Source organism: Desmodus rotundus, chromosome 1 (assembly GCF_022682495.2).
Source record: "Desmodus rotundus isolate HL8 chromosome 1, HLdesRot8A.1, whole genome shotgun sequence".
Lineage (NCBI taxonomy): Eukaryota > Metazoa > Chordata > Mammalia > Chiroptera > Phyllostomidae > Desmodus > Desmodus rotundus.
In genome coordinates, this window is record NC_071387.1 from 148,476,736 (window position 1) to 148,501,417 (window position 24,682).

The window sequence follows — 24,682 nt, forward strand, 5'->3', positions numbered from 1 at the left end:
TTCACAGGTGCCCCTCTGGCAGTGGGCTGGCGTGTTTCCGCTTCCCTCCGCGCTAAGCCCGCTCTGGCCCTGCCCAATCCCCCGCCCCTCCAAGTCCCCGCCCCACCACTCGGGACCGCGCGCGCGTGCTGGAGGGGGCGGGTGGGGAAGGATCTGCGGCGAGATCCCGAGGCTAGGATCGCGCACCCGCCCCCGCCCTGGCCTCAAGAGCCCACCCGGTCCGCCCGGCTCAGCCATGATTAAGGCGATCCTCATCTTCAACAACCACGGGAAGCCGCGGCTGTCCAAGTTCTACCAGCCTTACGTGAGTATCCCGCCGCCGCCGAAATGGGCGAGCGGGAGTCGTTGGCAGCTGGCAGCGCCCTCAGTGCGACTCCCTCCGGCGCGCCGCGGCCCTTCTCGCGCCCCGGCAGCTTGGCGCTGCGGGGCTGTCAGCCTCCGGGTGGGTGTGAGCCAGGTGCCAATCTCCCAGTGCGCTCCCAGTCCTCCGACGTGGCTTCCCTTGGCGGCTCCTCCGCCAGTCTGCTGCCTGGGTGGTTTCCCGGCTGCGCGATCCAGGCCCTGGAGACTTCCCGGTGCGGGGCCCTCGCGGGTCGGGCAGCCGCAGCCCACCTGCGCCCGCTAGCCCACGAGCGCTCTCGCCTTCCTGACACCAGCGACTTCTGTTAGCCTCTGAGGAAGACAGAGCGGAGCTAGTTGGTCTCGCAGCCCCACCTTCCTGACTCCCAGCCTTTCTTGGTGGACTTCTTTCTCTTCTGTGGACAGATGGGCTACTGTTGTTCACTGTAATCCTCTCATTGAGCAGGAACTTCAGCTTCCTGCGTTTTGATGATTGCACGCTTTGTCAGACTCTTGAACGTTGCGATACGGGATCGACTGCACGGGTTTGACTTTCACGTGTCTCTTTGTTAAAGAAAAAGATAAGTGAGGAACTAACATTATTATCGGACTTTTTCTTTAGTGGCTGTAAATTATTTCCTCCTGCAATAATTGGCGACTTTCGTAGTTGACCAGCTATAATTGTGATTCTATACCTAAAAGTTATGATTTGGCATTTTTCTATGTAAGGGAATTTGTCCTAATTTATGGTTTTTCTTCTACCTATGAAGAATAGTAATATTTGTAAAATTATTTTAGAAGTGTAAATATTGTTTAAAAATGCAGGAGATCTTAAGGTGATAAAGATAAGTAATTTAGTAATGGTTAATGGAGAATTATGTGCCCATCTGGGCCAGATTCTCCATTAGGTAAAACACGTAAAGTTGGTCTATCATCAGTAGGGATAATTTAGAGATATAACTATTGCATAGTAATCAGGGCATGTGCTTACAGCCCGAAATGAACCTTCAATTAAATATTTAAATTGTGCCAAGGCTAATGCTTTTATTCAAATTGATCCCAGATAGAAATCATTCCTGCCATTAGAAATTAAATGTGAAGATGTCACTTTGCCTAAAATGATAATTCAGTCTGTGAAGGTGTTAGTTGAAGTGAGAAATCTTGAGCTTATTCTTCATTTCCTTAAGTACTTTTGGTTTTGCTAATGATAAAGAATGTTTTCTCCTACTGTTTGGCTTGAGTATAATGTAATTTAAATGCTAATCCTTTATTTAAGAGTTCTACATTCATTCATTAATCCAGGACAGAATTCTAGTTGATCCTTCTGGATGAAAAAAAAAATGCCTTTAACTTTACATTGTTACCCATTTACCTAAAGTATAGTACTAGCCTTTATTGAAGGAGCTTTCTCTTAACCATTTTGCTTGTGTAATCCATTTGCAGTTCAGAAAAGTATGGTCCAATAATGAAACAATTCAAAAATTTGCTTTTCCATGTCTACACTCAATAATTTGGCAATATTAAAAATAGGTTTCTTGCCTAATCCATAATATCAGTGTAACCATTCCTGTAGTTTAGAATTTAACCACCTACCGAAAAATGAGTGTAATCTGGGAATCCAGGAGTCTTTCTCTTGTTTAACAATGGAACAGAATATGTTTTACCTTTACTCAGTAGGTAGCAGTGAAGGTTAATGTGGGAAGAGGCAATTCTAGCAGCAGGGGCAGCTCTGGTGTCATTTTTGGCCATTGCATAAGTGACAGTGTTACTGGGGGCAGGGAGCTAAGAGGTGTATAAAGAAGAATCTAGTGGTCAGTGGTCATGTAGAAGTAGGGATGCCAGAAGCTGTTTTTATGTAATTAGTTTTATAAACTGGATTTTGCCAATTGTGTTTTTGTCATTCAGGAATAACATAAGGTTATTCCTTTTGTTTATGTATTTGCTTCCTTCACTAGACCATAAGCTATTTAGGGCAGAAATCTTTTTTCACTGATTTATTTCAGTCAGTTTGTCAACAGATATTTATTTCATGCCTACCAGGTTCAGGCAGTGTTTTAAAATCTGCAGATGACTTGACTGGTGTGACTGAGGGGATTGAGTGTCAGCCTGGGGACTGAAAGATCACCAGTTCAATTCCCAGTCAGGGCACGTGCCTGGGTTGCAGGCCAGGTCCTCAGTTGGGGCCATGTTAGAGGCAACTAATCGATGTATCACATATTGATATTTCTCTCTTTCTCTTTCTCCCTCCCTTCCCCTGTCTCTAAAAATAAATAATGTTTTTTTTGCATAAACACATTTATTTACTAACAGAAGAGTTGGTCCTAATTAAACTTAACACTCGGGAATAGTTGCATGTAAAATGTTTGTGATGAAGATAACAGAACAGTAATGGGAAAAAGGCATAGAGAGATTTGCACGTTGAACTGAGCTTGTTTATCCTCACAGCTAGTTCCTGTCCAGAAGGATGATGGAATTTTCACTCAACTTTTTCATAGATCCGAGTGCAGGTAACATAGTTCATGATGCATTCCACCACCATTTTCCCACCTTCCAGTTTTCTTGTGATTGTGCTTTCCTTCTCATCCCGCTCCTGATGTTGAACCAATGCACCATTTACAAAGTTGCAGACGGTCTGAGTTTTTCTGCCATCAGTTGTAGTTTCTTCAAACTTCTTTCCCAGGTTACATGAGAACTGTGTCATTTTCAATGCGCTCTCAGTTTTTACGGTGAGGTTTCTGCCGTCAAAAGTAATGGTACAGTCTGGTTTGGCCACGGCACCCATTTTCTGCAGAGCCATTCCCACACCTAGTTCCTTCATGGACTCATCGAAGCCTCAGCTCTCCACTAAGCGCCATCTTCCTACCAGTTGCTGAATGGTGGCCATGGTAGGCACGGGAGGCGTGCAGGCAACCAGAAAAAAGAAGAGTCCTGTGCTAGGAGCTTGGCCAAATAAAATCTTTAAATAAATAAAATCTGGAGGTGAACAAACATAACTTGTGTTTTTTTCAGTGGGGAGGGAACCCAAAGCTAATAAGTATAATAGAATATATAGTGTGTCAGGTAGTTATAAGTGCTGTGGGAAAAAAGCAGGGGAGTGTGACAGGGAGTGCAAGGATGATTATTTAAAATAAAATAGGTAAGTTCTCACTGAAAAGGTGACATTTGATCAAAGACTTGCAAGAGGTAGGAAGGCCCACCTAGCAAATATCTAGGGGCAGATCAATCCAAGCAGAGGGAGCAGGAGATGCAGTGCCCCTGAAGTGGCAATGCCTGTTTGAAGAACTTGCCCTAAATGTTGAGGAACACCAAGAAAATTGGCATGGCAAGAGCAGAATATGTAAGGGAAGAGCAGTTGGAAATGGGGTGTGTGCATACAGGGCACAGGTGGCAAACACGGGGCCCGCTGACTGAATCCAGCCCTCCACCTTGTTTTATCTGGCCTGGCACCTTATTTCTACTGGGCGGCAGCGCTGAGCTCTTGCGTAACTGTTAAGAAGTAGTTACATGTATACAGTCCTAAAATCACATTCGGCCCTTTGAAGGCAGCCGCGAGGCTGATGCGACCCCTCGTGAAAATGAGTTTGACACCCCTGGTATAGGGCATTTGAGTTTATTCTATTCTCATTGCTTTAAATGTCCTGTCCATTGCCAAATATCTAAATTCCACCCCTTGTTCCAGGCCTAACTCAGACATCACTTAACCATTCCCTGAAATCTTTTGTCTTGCTGAAAGACTCCTCTTTGTTCTTAGGATTTTACTTTTATATCTATTAGAGTATAATGTTCTGTGTCACAGCCTGTAATTCCTTTGGGGCATTCTATAGATTCCTTGAAGTAAGGTATCAGGTTTAAGATTTATTTGTGTCACCACCATCAATCAATATTGAGTCTTGAATATAGAGAACTCTCAATAAATCTGTGCTAATGTATGTATTAGAGTCTCCTAGCTTGGGATAAAGTTTGAATTAGAAATGACCTTCTAAATTTCCTTCCAGTTCTTAAAATTTAGTCCTTCATTGACAGGAGGTTTTCAGAATCCATGCCTTTAGGATAAATGTAATGATAGAATAGCTGTTACTTCAACTGTTTCTATTTTAAATTGAAAGAAATCTCTTAACTATATATTCAATAAGATTGACAGTTTTGAGTTTAGTTTATTATGCAGTATTTAGAGGTGTGGTTGGGTTAACTGTTTCATATCTTGATAGAATACTGAGGTTTGAATCCAGTAATAATGGTTAACACTAAGCAGTTTGAAAAGTACTTAACCATTTGCCAACCAGCTTCCCCTACTGCATTGGATTTTCATTCATTATTTCAGCGTTACCCTTTTGATAGTGCAGATTTCCATTTCCTGCTGTAATTAAGTTTTAGATTTGATTGTGTCTCCAAGCTGCTATTATGTGTGAGGCACATGAGGTCACCACATATTTGGCTAAACTGAAGTTTTTGGTTCATTCTGCTAGAGTTTGACATTAAGAATTCGAGAATAGACTCAGAATGCATTCACTTTTGTTTTTGCCTTCTATATCCCTGAACTGTGTCTCCACAAGTTCAGATGTTTTTCTTGGTTTGTCTCTTTAAATTAATGCTTGGCCACAGTGACTTGGCAGCACTAAACTTTAGTCTTTTCATATTTGCCTGGCAGTAGTGTGTATTACTATGAATGACTAATAAAACTAATATTTCTTAAACCAGATATATTTTTACCTAGTCATCAAACAAGAAAAAATCCCTTAGTTTATGATTCTTGTATTATTAATGAACCATGGCACATCTTTGGTGAATCACTTTAATAAAGTAAAAAATGTTTCTCTTTTATATGAATTATCTTAGTTGTTCCTACCAATTTAAAAGATTGTGTATGTAGACTTGTGGGAGAGTTCACACACACATATACAAATAGGGAAGTTTTCAAACTGTTACATACACCACTTACCTCAATTTTCTTACACTTGTAAACTGTATCCGATTGTCAATGAAATGCAAATCCTAGCAGGAACTCTAAGATTGTTCTTTTCTTTTTGAATTTGTTTACATAACAGATATAAAATACTGAAAGTGTAACTTTGTTTTCCTTTTTAAAAAATCCTTAAGAAAGATGTATCCATGTTTATTGATGTCTCTTTTAGTGACTGTTAAGACGATGTAGCAGATGGGATAGTTAAACTTATTTTTATGATCAAGATAGAAGTGTCAGCAGTTGAAGTATTAATTAAGGTGTTAATACATACTATATTAACACATAGTATTTAGGCTGCTTTATTAAGAAGATAATTCCAAGTGATTTAGCTTTTTTTCACATTAGTTAAGATGCTATTAGATACATAAATTGGGTTTTATGTAGCCTGAGTCTTTCACTTAAAAAGAACTGTTAGTACACATAATAGGAAGTGCAAGAGCAATAGATAGATTCCAAAATTATTTGATTCAGCAAATCAATGACTTCATCCTATATCCAATTTCTTTCTCTACCAGGTCTTCACAAAGTTGATGTCCCAAGGCTGATTTCCTCCTTGAAATCAGCGGTAATCAATTCAATCCATAAGAGTGATCTATTCCTCCAATCCAAGAATATATCTTCCCCTTCAGTGTGATTAGTCCTACCCAGGGCCAATAATAGCTTACATAATCAGGATCTACCCATGGAGCTGAGGATGAGGATGGAAATGTGAATAAAATTGGTATTGTGGAAAAGAGGAGTAGATGTTGGGTAGGAAAGCAAGTTTCCACCATTCCCTCTGTATTAGCTCATGTTATTTCTTTTGAATAGATACTAATTTCTTCTTCTCTGTAATTTTAGATTGCTTCTGAGATTGTTAATATCAGGAATGGTCCTTGAAAATATGTGGTTCTGAATATGTCACAGAAAAGATAATAGTTTGAGGTATTTCTTATATCAAAGGATCATTGAAAATTTCCATTCTACTATTACCACAGTTTTTGTGCATGGTATGCTTGAAGACTTGCTTTTAAAAAAATTTAAGTTTAATCTGTTGAAAATTAAAGGAGGAAATAAAATATTCAACATTACAGTGACTGTTGGCTTTAGGGGAAGGGTTATAAATTGGGCAGTGTTACAGGTCATTCCTCTGCCTTTCTAAGCAGAGGAAGGCCTTCTTTGGAGTGGCTCTATTTGTTTCTTTAGCAAAGTTGTTGATTGTTAAATTATTTATTGTTTTAATTTTTAAACATGTTTCTTTTTTGTGATTATGTGGAAAATATTTAAGTATTTAGATCCCTAAGGTCACCCTTGATGTCATTATCCACAGATAACTATTAACATATAGTTATATTTCTTCCAGTCTTTATATATCCTTTCAGAATGCCCCAGTGAAAAGTAAACACTTTTTAGACATTGGTAACACAGAATGAATGCATCAAAACTGTTGGTGGATTTATTGAACATTTGTGGCTTTAAGATAACCAAACATGTTTATGTCTGGCTTCTCTATATTGTTTAAAAATGCATTAATATATATTAATAGCCCTTTATAATTTGCACATACTGTTCTCTGTGTAGCTCTTTTTTACAAAATTGAACTCATATATAAACTCTGTGTATCAGGGTTCTTCCCTTTTCCGATTCTGAATGGAAATACTTGCTAAGTTTTGTTGGAAAATCAGAATTTATTCTTGTCTTTAGCACTTGGAGTTGGCTTTGTACTTGTGGGTTATGAATCTCTTAACTGCTACTGATAAGCCAAGGTGATTCTGAGTTGTAGACCAACTAGAGAAGCTGGGCCCTTTCAAAAATATTGTTATATAAAACTCTCACATCCTTGCCCATTCTGTCCTTTCAGCTTTCCCCTTACCAAATCCTTTGTACTGCAAGGTAAGTGAAAAACTTTCTTTACTGAAGGATCAGGCAACTCTCAGAAAGGATGTTGCAGTGTAGGAAGAATAAAGGCCATCATTAGCTAACAGGCGTTTAGTTCTTAAGACTCCTAGGGGAGGCACTTCTAGACAGTCCCTTGAGAAGTGGCCTTTTTGCTTATTACCTGACCTGAGCATTACATTCTTTTCTCTGCCCATATTTTTTCAACAAGTATTTATTTTTGTATGGCCCTGTTTTAAGCACTGGTAAAACTGTGCTGAGTAATGTGAGTTTATATTCTAGTGATGGGAGACAGACAATAAATTATGTAAGATTGAGATTAGTCTATGAAGAAAAATGAAATAGTGTAAAGGGATATAGCGTGGGGGACAGCCTATATTAGGTAAGATAATCAGGGAAAGCCTCTTTGTAGACCTGACATTTGAAAAGAGAATGAAGGAAAAGGTACAAGGAATAAGAAACATAATTGGTAGGTACAAAATAGAGAGGGGGGAGGTTAAGAATAGAATAGGAGATGTAGAAGCCAAAGAACTTATATGTACAACCCATGGACGTGAACTAAGGTGGGACAATGCTGGTGGAAGGGAGGGTGCAGGGCAGAGGGGAATAAAGGGGAGAAAAAAATTGAGAGAACAGTAATAGCATAATCAATAAAATATACTTAAAAAAAAAGAATTGAATGAGGTAAGGGAGTGTGAAAACACCTAAGGAAAGAATATCTGACAGAAGGAAGTGCAGGATTCCTCACATAGAACCAAACATGGCCTATTGAGGAAGAGCAAGAAGGCAAGCTGAGTGATTACAGGCAAGAGTGGCAAGAGTTGGGGTTGGAGAGAAAGATAGGGCCAGATCGGGCCCACTTGCAAATCATGCAGCCCCTTCTTCAAACCTTTCAGTGCGATTACATTATTCCCAACATGGTTTCTGCAAGAAATGTTTCTCCTTGGATCTTCCTTGTGTTTTGCACAAGTGAACAATGCCTCTGGCCTCTGAAGGAGAGGTCAGGATGCTCTCTTCTGCTCAGTTATTTTCTTTTCCACCTAGTTATCTTAGGCTGTGGAAAGGTTGGAGTGCTTCACCAAGGAACAAAAGGAAAGTGAGTGCTGCAGTTCTCCATAACCTCTATACGAATTAGACCAATGATCAGCTGGTTCCATTTCCTGCGATACCTGTGAAGTAATACAACTTGAGGGAAAAAAAAATTTTCTTTTTTTCAGACATCTCACAGCCTTGATTGTAGGGTGCAAAGTTTATGTGAAGTCCACTAGACTACCTTTATTATTGTGCTGAGAAGCATTTACATTTTTCCTTCCTTGGTTGAAATCTGGTGTAATTACAAGAATCACTAGCTGTCAGTCATTGTTCTCTTTGTCAGTGTGCTGGATCCATTGATGATTTTGATTCCTGTGTGCTAAGTGGGAAAGATTGCTAGTTCATCCCACTATGTATATATCTTACTATTTTCTTTCATTAATATATCTTAGTGTGATTGTTTAAACTAACTTTTTACAGTAATAAAATATACATAACAAAATTTATCGTTTTAACTGTACAGTCCTGTGGCAGTAAGTACATTCACATTGTGTGCAGCATCACCATCACTCACCTCCAGAACTTTTTCGTCTTCCCCAAATAAAAATTTGGAAGATTATGTATCTAAGGGAACTGTAGAACATTCCAAAGATTGTTCTCAGTTACTCTTTGTATTTCCTGAGACTGAATGCTTCTTTTATTTTCAAAAACTCTAGTGTTTAAATTATGTAAGCCTTATTTGGGAATGAACTTCCTAATTACAAAATATAATACCCTTCAATATTCTTTCTGAGAATATATCTATAAGGAGACTTCTTATGGAAAGACTGTTGCAATAAAACTGGCTTCAGCTTTTTAAAAAAGAATTATCTAACCTTAAAAATACCTTTATTAAGATATAATTCACATACTATACAATTTGCCCTCTGAAAGTGTATAATTCAGTAGTCTATTGTTTCCACCATTGTGTAGCCATTACCATAACCTAAGTTTAGAATATTTTCATCAAACCAAGTGAAACCTAGTACCCATTAACAGTTAATCCCCAATCCCTCCCAGCTGCTGGCAACCATTAATCTGTTTTGTGTCTATAGATTTGCTTATTCTAGACATTTCAGATAAATGGAATCATGAAATATGTAGTCTTTTGTGACTGGCATCTTTCACTTAGCATGATACTTTATTGATTCACCCATGTTATACTTCATTTATTTTTATGGCTAAGTAATATTTCATTATGTAGTTATACCACCTTTTGTTTATCCCTTTTTCAGTTAGTGGATGTTTGAGTTGTTTCTACTTTTTGGCTACTAGGAATAATTCTGCTATGACATTCATGTGAATTCATATGAACTTTTTGTGTGAACATTTGTTTTCATTTTTCTTGGGTGTGTATCTAGAAGTCGAATTACTAGGTCATATGGTAACTCTATGCTTACTTGTTTGAAGATCACACTGTTTTCCAAAGTGACTGTACCATTTTACATTGCCATCTGCTATGTATGAGGGTTTCAGTTTCTCCATATTATCATTAACTTTTGCTATGGTGTGTCTTTTTTATTCTTGTCATCCTGGTGGATGTCTAGTAACATGCCATTATGAATTTGATTTGTATTTTCTTAGTGACAGATAATTTTGATCATCTTTTCAAGTGATTATTGGCTATTTACATATCTTTAAAGAAAATATACTAGAATCTTTGCCCATTTTTAAGTTGTGTTTGTCTCTTTTTATTATTGAACTATGAGAGTTCTTTATATATTATGGAGGCAGATTCTATCAGATACATGATTTGCAAATGTTTTCTCCTATTTTATGGGTTGTTTTCACTTTCCTATTGATGTCATTTGTAGCGCAAAGGTTTTAAATTTTGATGTCATCAAGTTTGTCAATTTTTTATTTGATTTTGCTTTTTGATGTTGTTATATCTAAGAAAGCTTTGTCTAATCTAGAGTCATAAAGATTAATAACTATTAGTTTTAGTTCTTATATTTATGTCTAAGATCCATTTTGAAATAGTTTATGTATGGTATGAGGCAGGGATCTAACTTCATTCTTTTGTACGTGGATATCCAGTTTTCCCAGCACCATTTGTTGAAAAGACTATTCTTTCCCCATCGAATTGTCTTGAAACTTTAACTCCAACTTTTTAACCTAAATTTTACCTTGTCTTTGAGTTCTCAGACCTTTTCATTTGCTACCATGACTCAGCGTCTCTCTTTAAGTATTCAGGCACAATATATCATCTTCTCAGCTATTTTTTATTTAAATTAAATAATAGGGTCTTGCCTGGTACTGGGAAACATTTTAGTATTGGAGATGGTAGTTTTAGAATGATAATAGCTTCCATTTATTGAGTGCCTTCTTTGTTGTGCTAAACATTTCAAATGCATTTTTTACACTCTAAGGAGAAATAGCATAGCGTTTTTTTAAAGAAATTTAATGAAAGTGCTAATACAGTTTCTGTTGTAGGTGCCTTCTTCCCGCCTTGTCTGGGATATGAGGGTAGTCCCACCCTGATTGCTTGTTCTTTATGCACTGAGGCTGAAGTGAGGCCTAGGCACATACACAGAGTTTCCAGCAATACTTCCTACTTGGGAGATGCCTGCCCCCCACAAAAAGAAAATCACACTTGTGGAATTTTTTTTTGCTGGGGCCTTCTCTTTTTCCTGATTCCTAATTGTTGGAGTGCTCTGTAGCTTAGTCTTCAGACTTCACTTCATTTTAATGTGCAAAGAATGAATTATTTCCCATATGCTCTTTGTTTTCCTGATTTCATTCTTTTGCTCAATTTTTTTCTGCCTCCAATGTGCAACTTTAACTTGTCTATTGTCTGAATTTTTTAATTCTACCAATACCTACCCTTTTTTTTTTAATCCTCATCTAAGGATATGTTCATTGATTTTTAGAAAGAGAGGAAGTAGGGTGGGGGAGAAAAAGAGGGAGAGAGAGAGAGGAACATCTATGTAAGAGAGAAGCATCAGTTGGTTGCCTCCAGTAAGCACCCTAATTGGAGATCGAACCCACAAACTAGGTATGTGCCCTGATGGGGAATCAAACCCAAAACCTTTGGTGCGTGGGATGATACTCTAATCAACTGAGCCGCCTGGCCAGAAATCTACCTATTCTTTATGGACCTTCCTAAATGTCTGTCACTTTTCTTTGAAGATGATAATCTTGCTGTTGAAAGTCATTATTCCTCTTTACTTCTTATACTATTATGTATTATTTGTACTATTCATATATCAGGGATTGCCCTCTAATTTTGATTATAAAGATCTCTATTTCTTTGTTTTTAAATACATTTTTTGATTATGGTATTACACTTGTCCTAATTTTTCCCCCTATTATTCCCTTGTGCCCTGTATGCGCCCTCCACCCAGCATTCCCCCACCTTAGTTCATGTCCATGGATCATACATATAAGTTCTTTGCCTTCTCCATTTCCAATATCATTCTTAACTTCCCCCATCTATTTTGTATCTGCCATTTATTCTTCTTATTCCTTGTACCTTTCCCCCATTCTCCCCAACCTCCCACCCCCTCCCCACTGATAACGTTCCATGTGATCTCCATTTCTGTGATTCTGATCTTATTCTAGTTGTTTGCTTAGTTTGTTTTTGTTTTTTAGGTTTGGTTGTTGATAGTTGTGGGTTTGTTGTCATTTTACTGTTCGTATCTTTGATCTTCTATTTCTTTGATAAGTCCCTTTAACATTTCATATAATGGCTTGGTGATGATGATCTCCTTTAACTTGACCTTATCTGGGAAGCACTTTATCTGCCTTTCCATTCTAAATGACAGCTTTGCTGGATAGAGTCATCTTGGATGTAGGTCCTTGCCTCTCATGACTTGGAATACTTCATTCCAGCCCCTTCTTGCCTGTAAGGTTTCTTTTGAGAAATCAGCTGATAGTCTTATGGGAACTCCTTTGTAGGTAACTGTCTCCTTTTCTCTTGCTGCTTCTAAGATTCTCTCCTTATCTTTAATCTTGGGTAATGTAATTATGATGTGCCTTGGTGTGTGCTTCCTTGGGTCCAACTTCTTTGGGACTTGCTCAGCTTCCTGGACATGCTGGAAGTCTATTTCCTTTGCCAGATTGGGGCAGTTCAATTTTTTCCTCTTCCTCTTCTCCTTCTGGCACCCTATGATTCAGATGTTGGAACGTTTAAAGATGTCCTAGAGGTTCCTAAGCCTCTCCTTATTTTTTTGAATTTTTGTTTCTTCATTCTGTTCTGGTTGAATGTTTATTTCTTCCTTCTGCTACAGGCCATTGATTTGAGTCCCTGTTTCCTTCCCATCACTGTTGATTCACTGTACATTTTTCTTCACTTCACTTTGCGTAGCCTTCACTTCTTTCTCCATTTTGCAGCCATACTAAATCATTTCGGTGAGCATCCTGAGTACAGTATTTTGAACTCTGCGTCTGATAGGTTGGTATCTCTTCATCACTTAGTTCTGTTTTTGGAGTTTTGATCTGTTCTTTCATTTGGGCCATATTTCTTTGTCTCCGTGCACCTGTTACATTGTAAGGGGCAGAGCCTTAGGTATTCACCAGGGTGGGGCAATCAGTTTTGCTGCATTGTGGCGCTGTCTGTGGGGTAGGGGTCTGAGAGGGAGCAATGGCACTTGCTTGGCTCTCACCTTGCTCAGTCACTTCCCCCACTACTCATAAGCAAATTGGGCCCTTCTGGTGTTGATTCCCAGTTCGTGGGCGTGTATACATTCTAGGACCCTGTGGATCTCTCCAATGAACTCTCTTGTGAGGCTGTGAGTTTCTTCTGCCCCGGCAACCCCCACCGGCTTTTACAGCTAGAGATTTGAGGCTTTATTTCCATGGTGCTGGAACCCTGTGTTGTGCAGTCTGTTTTGCTCCTCAGTTGTTCCTCCCGGTTTATCTGCATGCAAATGTGGGACTGCCTGGTCCACCAGCTGCCACCTGGCCCTCCCCAGTCCTCCAGCTGCCACCTTGCCCTGAGTCCTCTCCACCTCAGCTGCCTGAATCCACCCCTCCTACCAGTCTGGATATATGTTTCTAGAGTCTCTCTTTGTCTTTAGCCTTGGGCATTTTAATTTTTGTGGACCTTCAAGTTCATCTTGTTTAGCACTCTGAGCTTGCTGTGCTTATATGTCTATTTCCTTTGCCAGGGTAAAGATTTTAGTTCTTGAAATAGGTTTGTATTTCCTTGTTCTCTTCTTTTCCTTCTGGTACTCCGATGATGTGAATCATATTATACTTGAAGTTGTTCCAGAGGCCCTTGAGACGATACTCATTTTTCTGAGTACTTTTTTCTTTTTGCTGTTCTGATTGGGTGTTTTCTGCTACCTTATCTTCCAAATTGCTGATTCAATCATATGTTTCATTTAATCTACTTTGGATTACTTCTGATGTATTCTTCATTTCAGTCATTGTATTGGTCATTTCTGACTGGTTGTTTCTCTTTGTTGAAGTTCTCACTGCGATAATCGAGCATCCTTATAACCAGAGGTTTTAACGCTGTATCTGGTAGATTGCTTTTCTCCATTTTGTTTAGCTCTCTTTCTGGAGCATTGTTGTTCTTTCATTTGGAACATATTTCTTTGTCTCCTCATTTTGGCTGCATCCCTGTGTTTGTTTCTATATATTAGGTAGAGTTGCTGTGTCTCCTGGTCTTGGTAGAGTGGCCTTATGGAATAGATGTTGTGGGAAGACTACCAGTGCTACACTCTCCATGGTAACCTGAGCAGGATGCTCCAGGAGTGTCCCTTGTGTGGGTTGTGCATGTCCTCCTATTGTAGTTGAGCCCTAATTACTATTGGCATGTCATTTGGAGGGATTGACCCTCAGGCTGATTGGTCACGAGAACTGGCTGTGACTATAACTGAGGAGCTGTCTGTGCAGGGGTCGACCCTACAGAGCAGGACTGGTGCCTGCTGAGTCTGCCCTTAAGAGTGTGTCATTTGTGCAAGTGTTTGGGAGGGACTTTAGTGCAGGCCAAGGTCAGCTGCTGCCTGGGCCCTGTTCTGGGCTACTGAGTACAAGCTACAAAGTTGATCTACAGATGGTTGCCACTTATGCTGGGCTCGGAGGTGCCCGGGAGAGGCTAAGGAGAATTGAGGCTGGCCACTGCCAGTGCCAGGCTCGGGACTCCGTAGTAAGAGATATGGGGCACAATGAGGCCAGACACTGCTTATATTTGGTTTTTGAACCTTCAAGAGATTTTGGGAAAGTCTGAAGTGTGAGCCAAGACAGGCCATTTTTATGGAAAAGCCACTGGAAGCAGCTTGGGTGGATCTTCAAGTTGGGTGAGGTGGGATCTCAGGGAATCACCAGAATTAGCCAAATTGTGTTAGCAAGGTTGATGGAGGCCCAGATATGGCACCCACCTGTGAGTGCCAGATGGGTTGGGAAAGGAATCAACAAAGGAATAATGGCCTCTACTAGCACTTCTGTGTGGGAGAAAGCTGCCCCTCCAGCCCTCACCCAGAAGCCAGACAATTCCGTTTCTCCTTGGCACTCTTTGAGCTGCCTCCCTAGAGTGAGTGAATCTGTCAGTAAGTCTGCACTGCAGGCCCTTTAAAAGGAATGCCTAAGACTCCAGAAGCCCTCCATCTCACTCAGCCACTATCCCTTCTGGTTGTCACCCTCCTACCTGCCTCCAACTGCCTTCTTTGGTATATCCTTAGTTGTAGGACTTCTGTTCAGCTAGTCTTCAGGAGGTTCTCAATGAGGGTTGTTCTGTAGTTTAGTTGTAATTTTGTTGTGGTTGTGGGAGAAGTGAGCACAGTGTTTACCTACTCCACCTTCTTGACCAGAAGCCTATTTTAAAATTTTAAAATGCTGTTAAGCCTGTAAATTTGATCCTAACATGTGAATTGTTCTTTCTCAGAGTGAAGATACACAACAGCAAATCATCAGGGAGACATTCCATTTGGTATCTAAGAGAGATGAAAATGTTTGTAATTTCCTAGAAGGAGGATTGTAAGTAAAGCATTTCATAGACAATTCTAATCTTTGACTATGATTAAAATATATACTGTTAAACCTGTTTATAATAAAATTTTCCCAATTTTAGTCAATTGGATTAAGTGAATTAAGTGACACCTATGTTAGCTATAAATCTAATTTAAAGAAATTTTTAAAGATAAGCAATTTTTAAAAGAATTTTATAAAAGTGTCTCATGTAAAGGTAATATGTTGATATGGTAAAAATTCAGACATTACAAGGAAAGTATAAAATGTAAATCAAGAGTCTTTCTTTTCGAATTTTAGACCTTCTTCCCAGTTTCTTGTGTGTCCTTCTAGAAAATTAATTTTGCTTTGACTGGCATATAAAAGTATGATCTTAAAATACTTTACCTATGGGATCAAACTATGTATGCTAGTTTTCATGTTGCTTGTTCTCACTTAGTGTTTTGAAAAGCTTTGCATATAAACATATCTAGAGCAACTTATTCTTTATAATGACTACAGGTTATTCCTTGTAGTGTGTGGAGTGGACAGATCTGTTCATTAAATGTCAGATTACATTCTTTATTTTGTCATTATAAACAAGACTGAAGTCTGTTTCAAATATATGTGTGTGTACATGTATATATATAGGCATATCTGTATATAGATAGATTAGAAATCAGCTAATTTTCTATTTTAAATGATTAAGAATTACCTATAATTTATATAGTATTATATGTCAAATGTTTCAATAAAAATAAATTTAAAAACCAAATTACTTAAAACTAACTTGCCAACTATTATAAATACTTTTAAATTAATGGGTTTCATGAAAATAATTTGTACTCGGTTTTATAAATGTTCCCACATGTTTATATAATTAATTTCTTAACAAGATATTTTCTCACTGACAATTCAAAAACTAAACTGTAGCTGAGTCCCATTATGAATAATCACAGTTTAGAGAAACTACCCTTTTGAGTTTTAAGGTGTACAATGCATAGTGTGAAAAATAGGATAGTAGCGAAGTTACTCTTATCTGAACATATATTACTTTTTATCATGTAGAAAGTTTACTTTCATTTCACAAAAGGTTATATCATGCTGCACTTAAATTGACAAAATATTTGTTAATTTTGCCATTGACTCAAGGCTTCCGATTTATAGTTGAGACAGGTGTACCTGATTTCTGTTTTTATGTTTTTATTGTATTTTTCTTATTTCTCTAAACTTTTATATTTTAGTTGTCTTGGCCATTACTATTACTTCCCTTCCTATCAGCCTCATAATCTCTTATCTCATAAGAAACTTACCACCCAGCATAGTGCACTTCATGTGGTAGATGTGCAAGAACTTGCTTGATCTAACCAGGGCACCGTTTGAATGAGAAATTATGGATTGACTTTGTGATCATTCTTTTCCAACCTTATAAAAAGTAGAAGGCAAATACTGCATCAGAGATAAGCCTGCATAACTGGTTTAGTCCTAGTTTTGTCACTAGCATACTGGTTTTCCTGAACAGGTAGCTTAAATTTTTGTATTCATACCTCAGTTTTTAACCTGTATAAAATGAGGTATTTGAACTAAGAGGATTTCTAAAATTTTGTGGTTTTATATGGTGTATTACATTCCATACAAGAATTTGTGTCAGTATTTATCATTATTATACTGTAGTTTAAAGATGAAATTATATTTTAAAGGCAAAATACATTCTTGCCATATTAACATCTTTATTTTCTTTTAATAACATTAATAGCCATTCTAAAATTTTTGTAAGTTTGGTCGTCTTCTTCTGAAACAGAGCCAAGCAAAAGTTTCAGATAAATGCTAAATTGATGATTTTAGATGAAGTAAAGCCTGACCTCATTGCTTACTAATCTTTCTTTGTGTGCAGCCTGTCTTTTTCTTCCCTGAACATCTGTGTTTTGTTCTAGATAAAATGGCCTTTTTATTTGTTGTTATCTCTGGCTGACATGCTCCCCTCTGAATTTTGTCATGGCTGGCTCTTTTTGTCTCTTTCAAGGAATAATTATAATCATTACCTACATAAAAATTTCAGAGAATCTTTAAAGTGCATAATAATATTTTTAATCAAATCTTTTCTAGAAATATCTACCACAGGAAAAAATTTGTCAAAGATTATTTCCCTTTTACTTTTAGAGAATATAAATGTAGTGTATACTTAGAGAATTGTTTCTATAGAACTTAAAAATTCAATGTTACTTTTACTGAGTAAATAATAGATGCCATTTTCCCCTGTCTTGTTCCAGTGTTCAATTAGCTTTGATTACATTTAGTCTTGATTTTTCTTTTGTTAATGTTAGAGGGTATTTTGAGAAGGTAAACAAACTGATTATTGCAAATTTAACTATGAAATATCTAAACTGTATTTAGAAAATTTAAGATGTTTGGAAAGATTATTTGTAAAATGCTATAATACTAATCAGTATAAGTAAAAACATTTGATGAAATAATTGAACATCTCTTAGCTCAGGGATTTTTGGGGGGTTTTTTGCATTTATATTTCAAAACAAAATGTATTTTTGGAGATCTTATTGGGAAATCTTTCCAAACTTAAGAACAAATGTCATTCTTTTTTTTTCTTATTACTAATCAGTCTTAAGCTGCGTAACTTACTGTTAGCTATGAAATTAAATTTAATAAACACTTACAAATGCCCTGTGATCTGATTTCTTACCCTTTTCTGACCTCGTTGCTTACTAATCTTTGTGTGCAGGCTGAACATCCATGTTTTATTCCTGATGAAATGGCCTTTCTAGTAGTTGTTACCTCTGCCTGAAATGCTCTTCTTTAAATTTTGTCATGGCTGGCTCATTATCATTAGATCTTGGCCTAAATGTCACTCTTAACATCTAATCTGAAGTAACAAATCCACCAATATGGTATTATCCCATTTTGATTATCTTTCTAGAGCTTTCCACTCTGATAATTTTTCCTTATTTGTTTGTTGATTGTTCCTTACCTACTATCAGTGCCTGACACAGAGTAGGTACTCAGTCAATAGTTTAATGAAAGAATGAATTAAAATTAAGCACCAGCATCTCTTACTTAAGACTTTTGAAGGAAACAACCATCTTAATTTACTTAGTCTCTGATACAAGTTCACTTGAATGTAATGCCATTAAATGTTACCTTTCATTGTATAAAAAGGTTTTTAAGCCAATTATCAGTTTGCTTTAGCTAATGAAAATGTTTTTCATTTTGTTCTTATAATGTTCCAATTGTTTTGTTTTGTCATTTAGATTAATTGGAGGATCTGACAACAAACTGATTTATAGACATTATGCAACATTATATTTTGTCTTCTGTGTGGATTCTTCAGAAAGTGAACTTGGCATTTTAGATCTAATTCAAGTAAGTTAGCATTTGCCTCTATCTTAAATAACAATTTTGGCATTTACATTTTTAAAAACTTGCATGTTGTAAATTTTCTAAAGTGATGTTTTGTTTGGTAAGAAGTGAAGTGTTCCATAGTAGATATTGGGTGGGCAAAAGAGGGAGGAGGGATGGAAAAACACGTAGACTAGCTTACTCTGATGAAGAATAATCAAAGCTAATTTCATCATGCTCCTTTTTTCTTGTTCATGTAAGTCACTACAACAAGCCCAAGACTTAATGGATCTCTTACCAGGTATATTCAGATTTGACCTCAAAACCCACTCTTGTCTGTTTTCTGATGATCTTTCGTAATGTCCCTGGAGCTCAAGGTCACTCATCAGCAAATTCCACTTATTCTTCAACCTCTTCTCCTAATATCACCATCACCTTTTTGCTCTTAAGTTTAATCTGGTTTCCCTGTTGACATTACATGTAACCCTCTCCAGTGGTAGCAGATTTCTGTTGTGCTTTCTTTACACTGTTGAGCCTGGAGATATTCTTGCTTTTTCCAGACCATTATGTCTTTTAAAACATCTCCAAGCTTTATCTCAGGTTATCAAACTATACCACCTTCTACCCATCCCATTGCAGTAATCTTTTATTCCCACCTTCCATTCATTGGAGATTCTGTGAAAAACTTTCAAGGGTCTGAGATATTACCCTGCCTCCAAGCTTATAAGTTAACTACCACAATTTCATGGATCCTGGCAGAAAACAAGAGATTTCTGGGCCAGAAACAAAGGACTTCACTACTGACAGCAAAAGCAGTTACCAAAGAACAGCATTTGCTTACACTGGGTCCTCAAGTTCCAATTTCCAAAGTGTGACTTGGAAAGGGCCATGGGATACCTGCATACACAGTAGATTAAGTTATAGCAGAGGAACCCCAAGTGTAGGGAACTGGAAGCTTTTATAATGGACACTAAGCATGTCTGCCCTTGAAGTGGAGGATGAGAATATTTTCTAAGGGTAAACCTATCCTTTGCTTTGGAAGAGGACACTCTGTTTTCCAAGGTTGTTTGCTAGACAAGCTTGCTTGAGAAGATAGTCCACAATAAAGGCAGCCAGTAACTCTGCTGACATTATGTACAGAAATGGGAGGCACATTTAGAATTATTCACTGCCTTCACTTCAGTACTTCTTGTGGTTTCAGTGTTCATGTGGACAATTTTTCTAGTATACTGGTGTCTTCAAACGTGGAATTCCTCTTCTCCAGTGAATTTTGCCCTCTACCCCACCTCACTACTCATTTCTAGATCTTGTCTTTATTCAAACTTCAATTTCTCCATCACTTCAATTGCACAATTTGTACTCTCTGCCACTTCTTATCTTTCATATCACAATTTCTGTTACTCCAACAATAATTCTTTGAGCCTATTGTGATCTTAAGTCTTTTAAATCTTTTTTTCACTGTTCCTGATCTCCCTGATGTCTTACTTTCCTTACCCAGCTTGAATTCTGTGGTCAGTCATGATAATCATAACCTTATAATATGCTCAGCTCCTTCCTGTACCTATACATGTGAACATACTTAGTGGGGAAAAAAGTAAAACCATACTTACTGGCTTCACTCTAAACTCATGATCCCTAACCTCAGTGAGTCCTTAATACTACCCAGTAATATTACTATAATTCCCTGGTCCATTCACTGTTCTATACTCTGGACAACTACTGATACATTCTTCTCTCTCTTTAAGTCTGTAGCATTTCTAGCATTTTGCTTCTTAGTTTGCTGAGAACATTGAAGCGATCAGAGAACTTCTACAGACTCTACATCTGTGTCCATGTGCTCTGCTCTGTCTTCTGTGAGAGATGAACTCACTATACTGCTAGCTAAGGCCAGTTTGCCCACTTACATGCTAGTTTTCTCCTCATTTCCATAGCAGTTCTTCCTTTATCCTGTGTTAATTTTTCCTCTGTTTTATTTATTTATTTATTGATCTGTGGTTGCATTTTTAATTATCTTATGCCCTATGAACACATTAATTTACAATTTTGTGTTGATGATCTATTTTCCTCTACTTGAATCCTTCTAGTGAGTTGGGGAAAGTACATTACCACATATATACAGTAATTTTACAGTTGTTTTTGAATAGCTGTTTAAGACAATCATGAATTATAACTTAGTCTGACTTAAAGAATTCACAAGCAAACTTTGCTACTATATCTAGTCATGCTGAATTTTTAAAAGCATCTGACCCTATGGATCATCTATAAAATGTAAGAAGTGTTAAATATTCTTAATTTGATATTATACATAAACCACACTAAAATGTCTTTCATTAAGTAAAAGGCAACAGTTTAGATACAGGGAATTTTAATTGAATTGGCATTGTTAGGAACAAAAAGATAAAATGAATTGGCATTGTTAGGAACAAAAGGATAAAATGGACACTTCCAGCTTATCTTTAGCCCTTGTCTTTAACAGGCTAATGAACACAACTTGAACCACAAGCAAGTCTTGCTGTTCTAAGAGACAGTGAAAGGGTTTCCTCAGTATTTAAACATATTAGTATAACCAGTTATATAAATCTAAATGTAAAACCAGTATCATATTGGTATTGAGATGGCAATCACAATCTTTGTGAGAAGTTGAACATTACGAATCAAGTCCAATCATATTTTTGAAAGGGGAAAACAGTGGTAGCACTTGCTTAACAGAAATTACCATCAAAGTTCAAAAAGCTGATCATATTCATTTAACCACAAGCCAATCTTACTTTAATCAGGGCTACTGAAAAGAAATGTTCTATTAGCTATTCATGATCTGCATTATGGTGTATGAGATCAATATGAATGTGATACACATAAAAAAGTCATGAGACATTTGTTGGAATAAATAACTCATTGGCTAACTATTACTGATAAGTAGCTTTTTTGAGATAAGTTATCGAGTCTGCCCTTTCTGCACTCTTCTTCTAAGTGCAACGAAGATCATTTTTGTTCCAGGGATATGTTTCTTGGGATTCTCCAAATACTCCATTGGTGTAGGCCCTCCCCACGTGATACATTTGTTTTTGTAGTTATCCATGTAAGAAAATCCAGGGGCCTGACCTGTCGTTCTTCCAAATAAACCTGAGATTTGGCCCAGTCTTGTGCTTGCCTCCCTTTTCCACATTATGGCACTGGACACACTTTTAAACAAAAATCTTCTTGCCTTTCTCAACATCACCCATTTTTAAGTCACTCTTGTCGCACATGACACACAGGTTCCAGCTCAAAAGCTGGACATCCTGCTCTAAGTGCAAGGACACACTGACCCATGCCTGTGTACTGGTGTTGGTGCAGCCGAAATTGCTCCCATTTTTCTTCTCTGCTAGATCATTTCCACTAACCTGTAATATTTTCTCCCATCTTAAATAAATAAGTCCTGTCTCTATTTCCTTCTCCAGCCACTGCCTCATTTCTTTCCCCTCTTACTACAAAAACACTTTTAAGATATCTGTATACAATGTCTCAGTTTTTTCTTTTCCCATTTTGTCTTGAACACATTCCCATCAGGTTTTCAGCTCCACAGTTATTGATCCAAAGGTTCTCTTCAGTCCTCCTTTATTTGATTAAGAATGTTTATCAGTCTGTTCTTCATGAAATATTTTCTTCATTTGGCTTCTAGAACACCTTACTTGCCTACTTCTATAGTTGATTTATTTCAGTTTTCTGACCTCTCCTACCTCTTTTTCTTTGGCAAATCCTGTTGGATATACAGAATATGACCACTTACCACTCTCTGCATTGCTACTATATTGATCCAAGCCACCACCAGCTCTTGCCTGGGTTATGACAGTAGTTTCCTGACTGATCTTTCTGCTTCCACTGTCTTTCCCTTTGGTCTTCTCTCAGTGAAACAACCAAAGTGATATTATTGAAATATGTCACATCTTACACTCTTCCATTCTGAATGTTTCAATGACTTTTCTTCTCACTCAGAGGCCAAATTTCTTACAGATGACCCATGAAGCCCCACATAATTTGGCTCCCCTCCCCATACCCTACTATTTATCTTATTTTGTCTTCTGCTTCTTTCCCTTTTGTTCTACCCACACTGGCCATCCTTGCTGTCCCTCAAACATATTAGGCATGCTTCTACCTCAGATCCTTTGTACTTGCTAATTTTCTACCTAGATTGTCCTTCCATTGGATATTTCCATGGCTAACTCCATTATTCTTTCAGGTCTTGACCCAGATGTCACTTTCTCAATATGGTATTCCCTGGCCTTTCTCTTTGATATTTTCTAACTCCTTTCCTGCTTTATTATCCTTTTCCTTAGTACTTATCACCATTTAGTATACCATATGTTTAACTGACTTTATCTTGTTTATTGTCATTGAGCCTTACAAGAATATAAGCTGTATGTGGGTTAGGATTTTTATTTTGTTCACTTACTTGTTTCCAATGTATACAAAGGTGCAGGCAACATAGTAGGTCCTCGGCAGATAATTGTTGAATGAATGAATGTATTTAATGGCTAACGTTTAGCATTCTTTGTAAAGTAAATGACAACAAAAACCGAAAGATTAATTAGAAAGAGAAGAGTTAGCTAGAAAAATAAAACATAGTGGTTGCTATGCAAGAGCAATTTTTTTTAATCTTAGTGCTGGTTGCATTGATGTGTTTAATTTGTGAGAATCATTAAACTCTGTATACACTTAATATTTTGTACTTTCTGTTTGTGATATTCCATTAAAATTAAAAAATTAACTGACAGTAACAATGCACTTCAAATAATTGTATTGCATTAAGGTTATCATGATGGAATGCTCATGCATGAATCAGTCACTTTAAAAACTCTGAGCGAACTAATATGGAAAGAAATAACTTATTGTTTCTGCTTCTTTCATGAAACAGCTATTCAGAACTTATTTACAACTGATTTTCTTGTGTAGTTCAGCCTCTACTTTTGAGATAGGCAAGTGTGATGTAAAGAGTAAACGTGGCAAATTATAAACCAAGAGAGTTTGGATCATAACCTTTTGGTTTTGCATACTCTTTAGAGAACGGATTGAGAAAACTTAACAAACATCAACATATAATTACTAAATATATGCTGTGGCATTTCAAATACTAAAAATAACCATTCAAATGATCACAGAAGCATATTTTTATGCAAAAATTTCATGTTTCTAAGACATGAGTGTTATCCAGATTTGACTTTATTTATCATATAAAATCTGAGATAAGTCATTGTTAGTAAATTCCTTATGTCACCAAATTGAATAATTAGCTTCTGGTTTTTTATGTTCCTTCTTAAAATTTCTATAAGTTGGGGAAAAAAGGTGATTCTTTTTTGTTTCTGATGTGTACTATTTTAATGTGATATTGACTGCCATATAAGCAAATTTCAGAGTTGATCAAAGCTTTTTAAAAAAAATATTTTATTCATCTTTAGAGAAAGGGGGAGGGAAAGAGAAAGAGAGGGAGAGAAACATCAATATGTGAGAGAAACTTCAGTCAGTTGCCTCTTGCACCCCCCATCTGGGCAACCAGATGGTGACAACCCAGGTGTTGTACCCTGTTTGTGAATCGAACCGGTGACCTTTCGGTTTGCAGGCAGGCACTAAACCCACTGAGCCACACCAGCCAGGGCTCAAAGCTTTTTTTAAGAGTCTTTTCTATTGTAGCATATCTTCATTGAGACTGCTAAAATATTTACAGAGTGAGAATAGAAGTTCATTAAATATTAATGTTAGTTGTTTGAGTTATTTATAGGCAGTCATATTGTCCTCAATTAATTTGTTATGTGAAGCTGATAATGGAGACATAAAAGTTCACTAGATAATTCCCAATTCTGTCATTGTTTTCTGTACCACATAGAGCAATTACATCACCATCAGTTGTAGTTTAGAAGAAGTTGAGAACTAACAGCTAAACTTTTCCTTAGATATAGTAAGATGTGTTTTGGCCATGTTGTTAGAATACACGTAAAAACTAGGGCTTACGTGTATAGCATTTGTCATTATGATGTTACAAGTGTTCGGCTAGCTTTTATGAAATTATTTTACTTATGGCTGTTAATACCAATTTAGTATGTGATTGGCCATATCACTTAATCTTTATAGACCTTCAATTTTTTCACTTGTAAAGTATGCCTGTTTTAATATGCTGCCTGCAGACCCCACGAGGTTGTTTGAAAGGCCAGGGAATAA

General features: G+C 37.3%; 1 protein-coding gene and 2 pseudogenes across 3 annotated transcripts in view; 1 reads left to right on the forward strand and 2 right to left on the reverse strand.

Annotated features, from left to right (window-relative positions):
• The first annotated feature begins 93 nt into the window (after positions 1 to 93).
• Positions 94 to 24,682, forward strand: part of AP3S1 (adaptor related protein complex 3 subunit sigma 1) — a 64,105-nt gene continuing 39,516 nt past the window's right edge. For all 3 annotated transcript variants that reach the window (XM_024563268.4, XM_053911628.2, XM_053911632.2), the window contains exons 1-3: positions 94 to 304; positions 15,078 to 15,169; positions 18,403 to 18,514. In XM_024563268.4, coding sequence (XP_024419036.2) covers positions 236 to 304; positions 15,078 to 15,169; positions 18,403 to 18,514 — 273 coding nt within the window. In that variant the 5' untranslated portion in view covers positions 94 to 235. The remainder of the gene's footprint in view (positions 305 to 15,077; positions 15,170 to 18,402; positions 18,515 to 24,682) is intronic.
• On the reverse strand, positions 2,614 to 3,424 carry LOC112307158 (fatty acid-binding protein 5 pseudogene; annotated as a pseudogene).
• On the reverse strand, positions 21,397 to 21,720 carry LOC112307159 (cytochrome c-like; annotated as a pseudogene).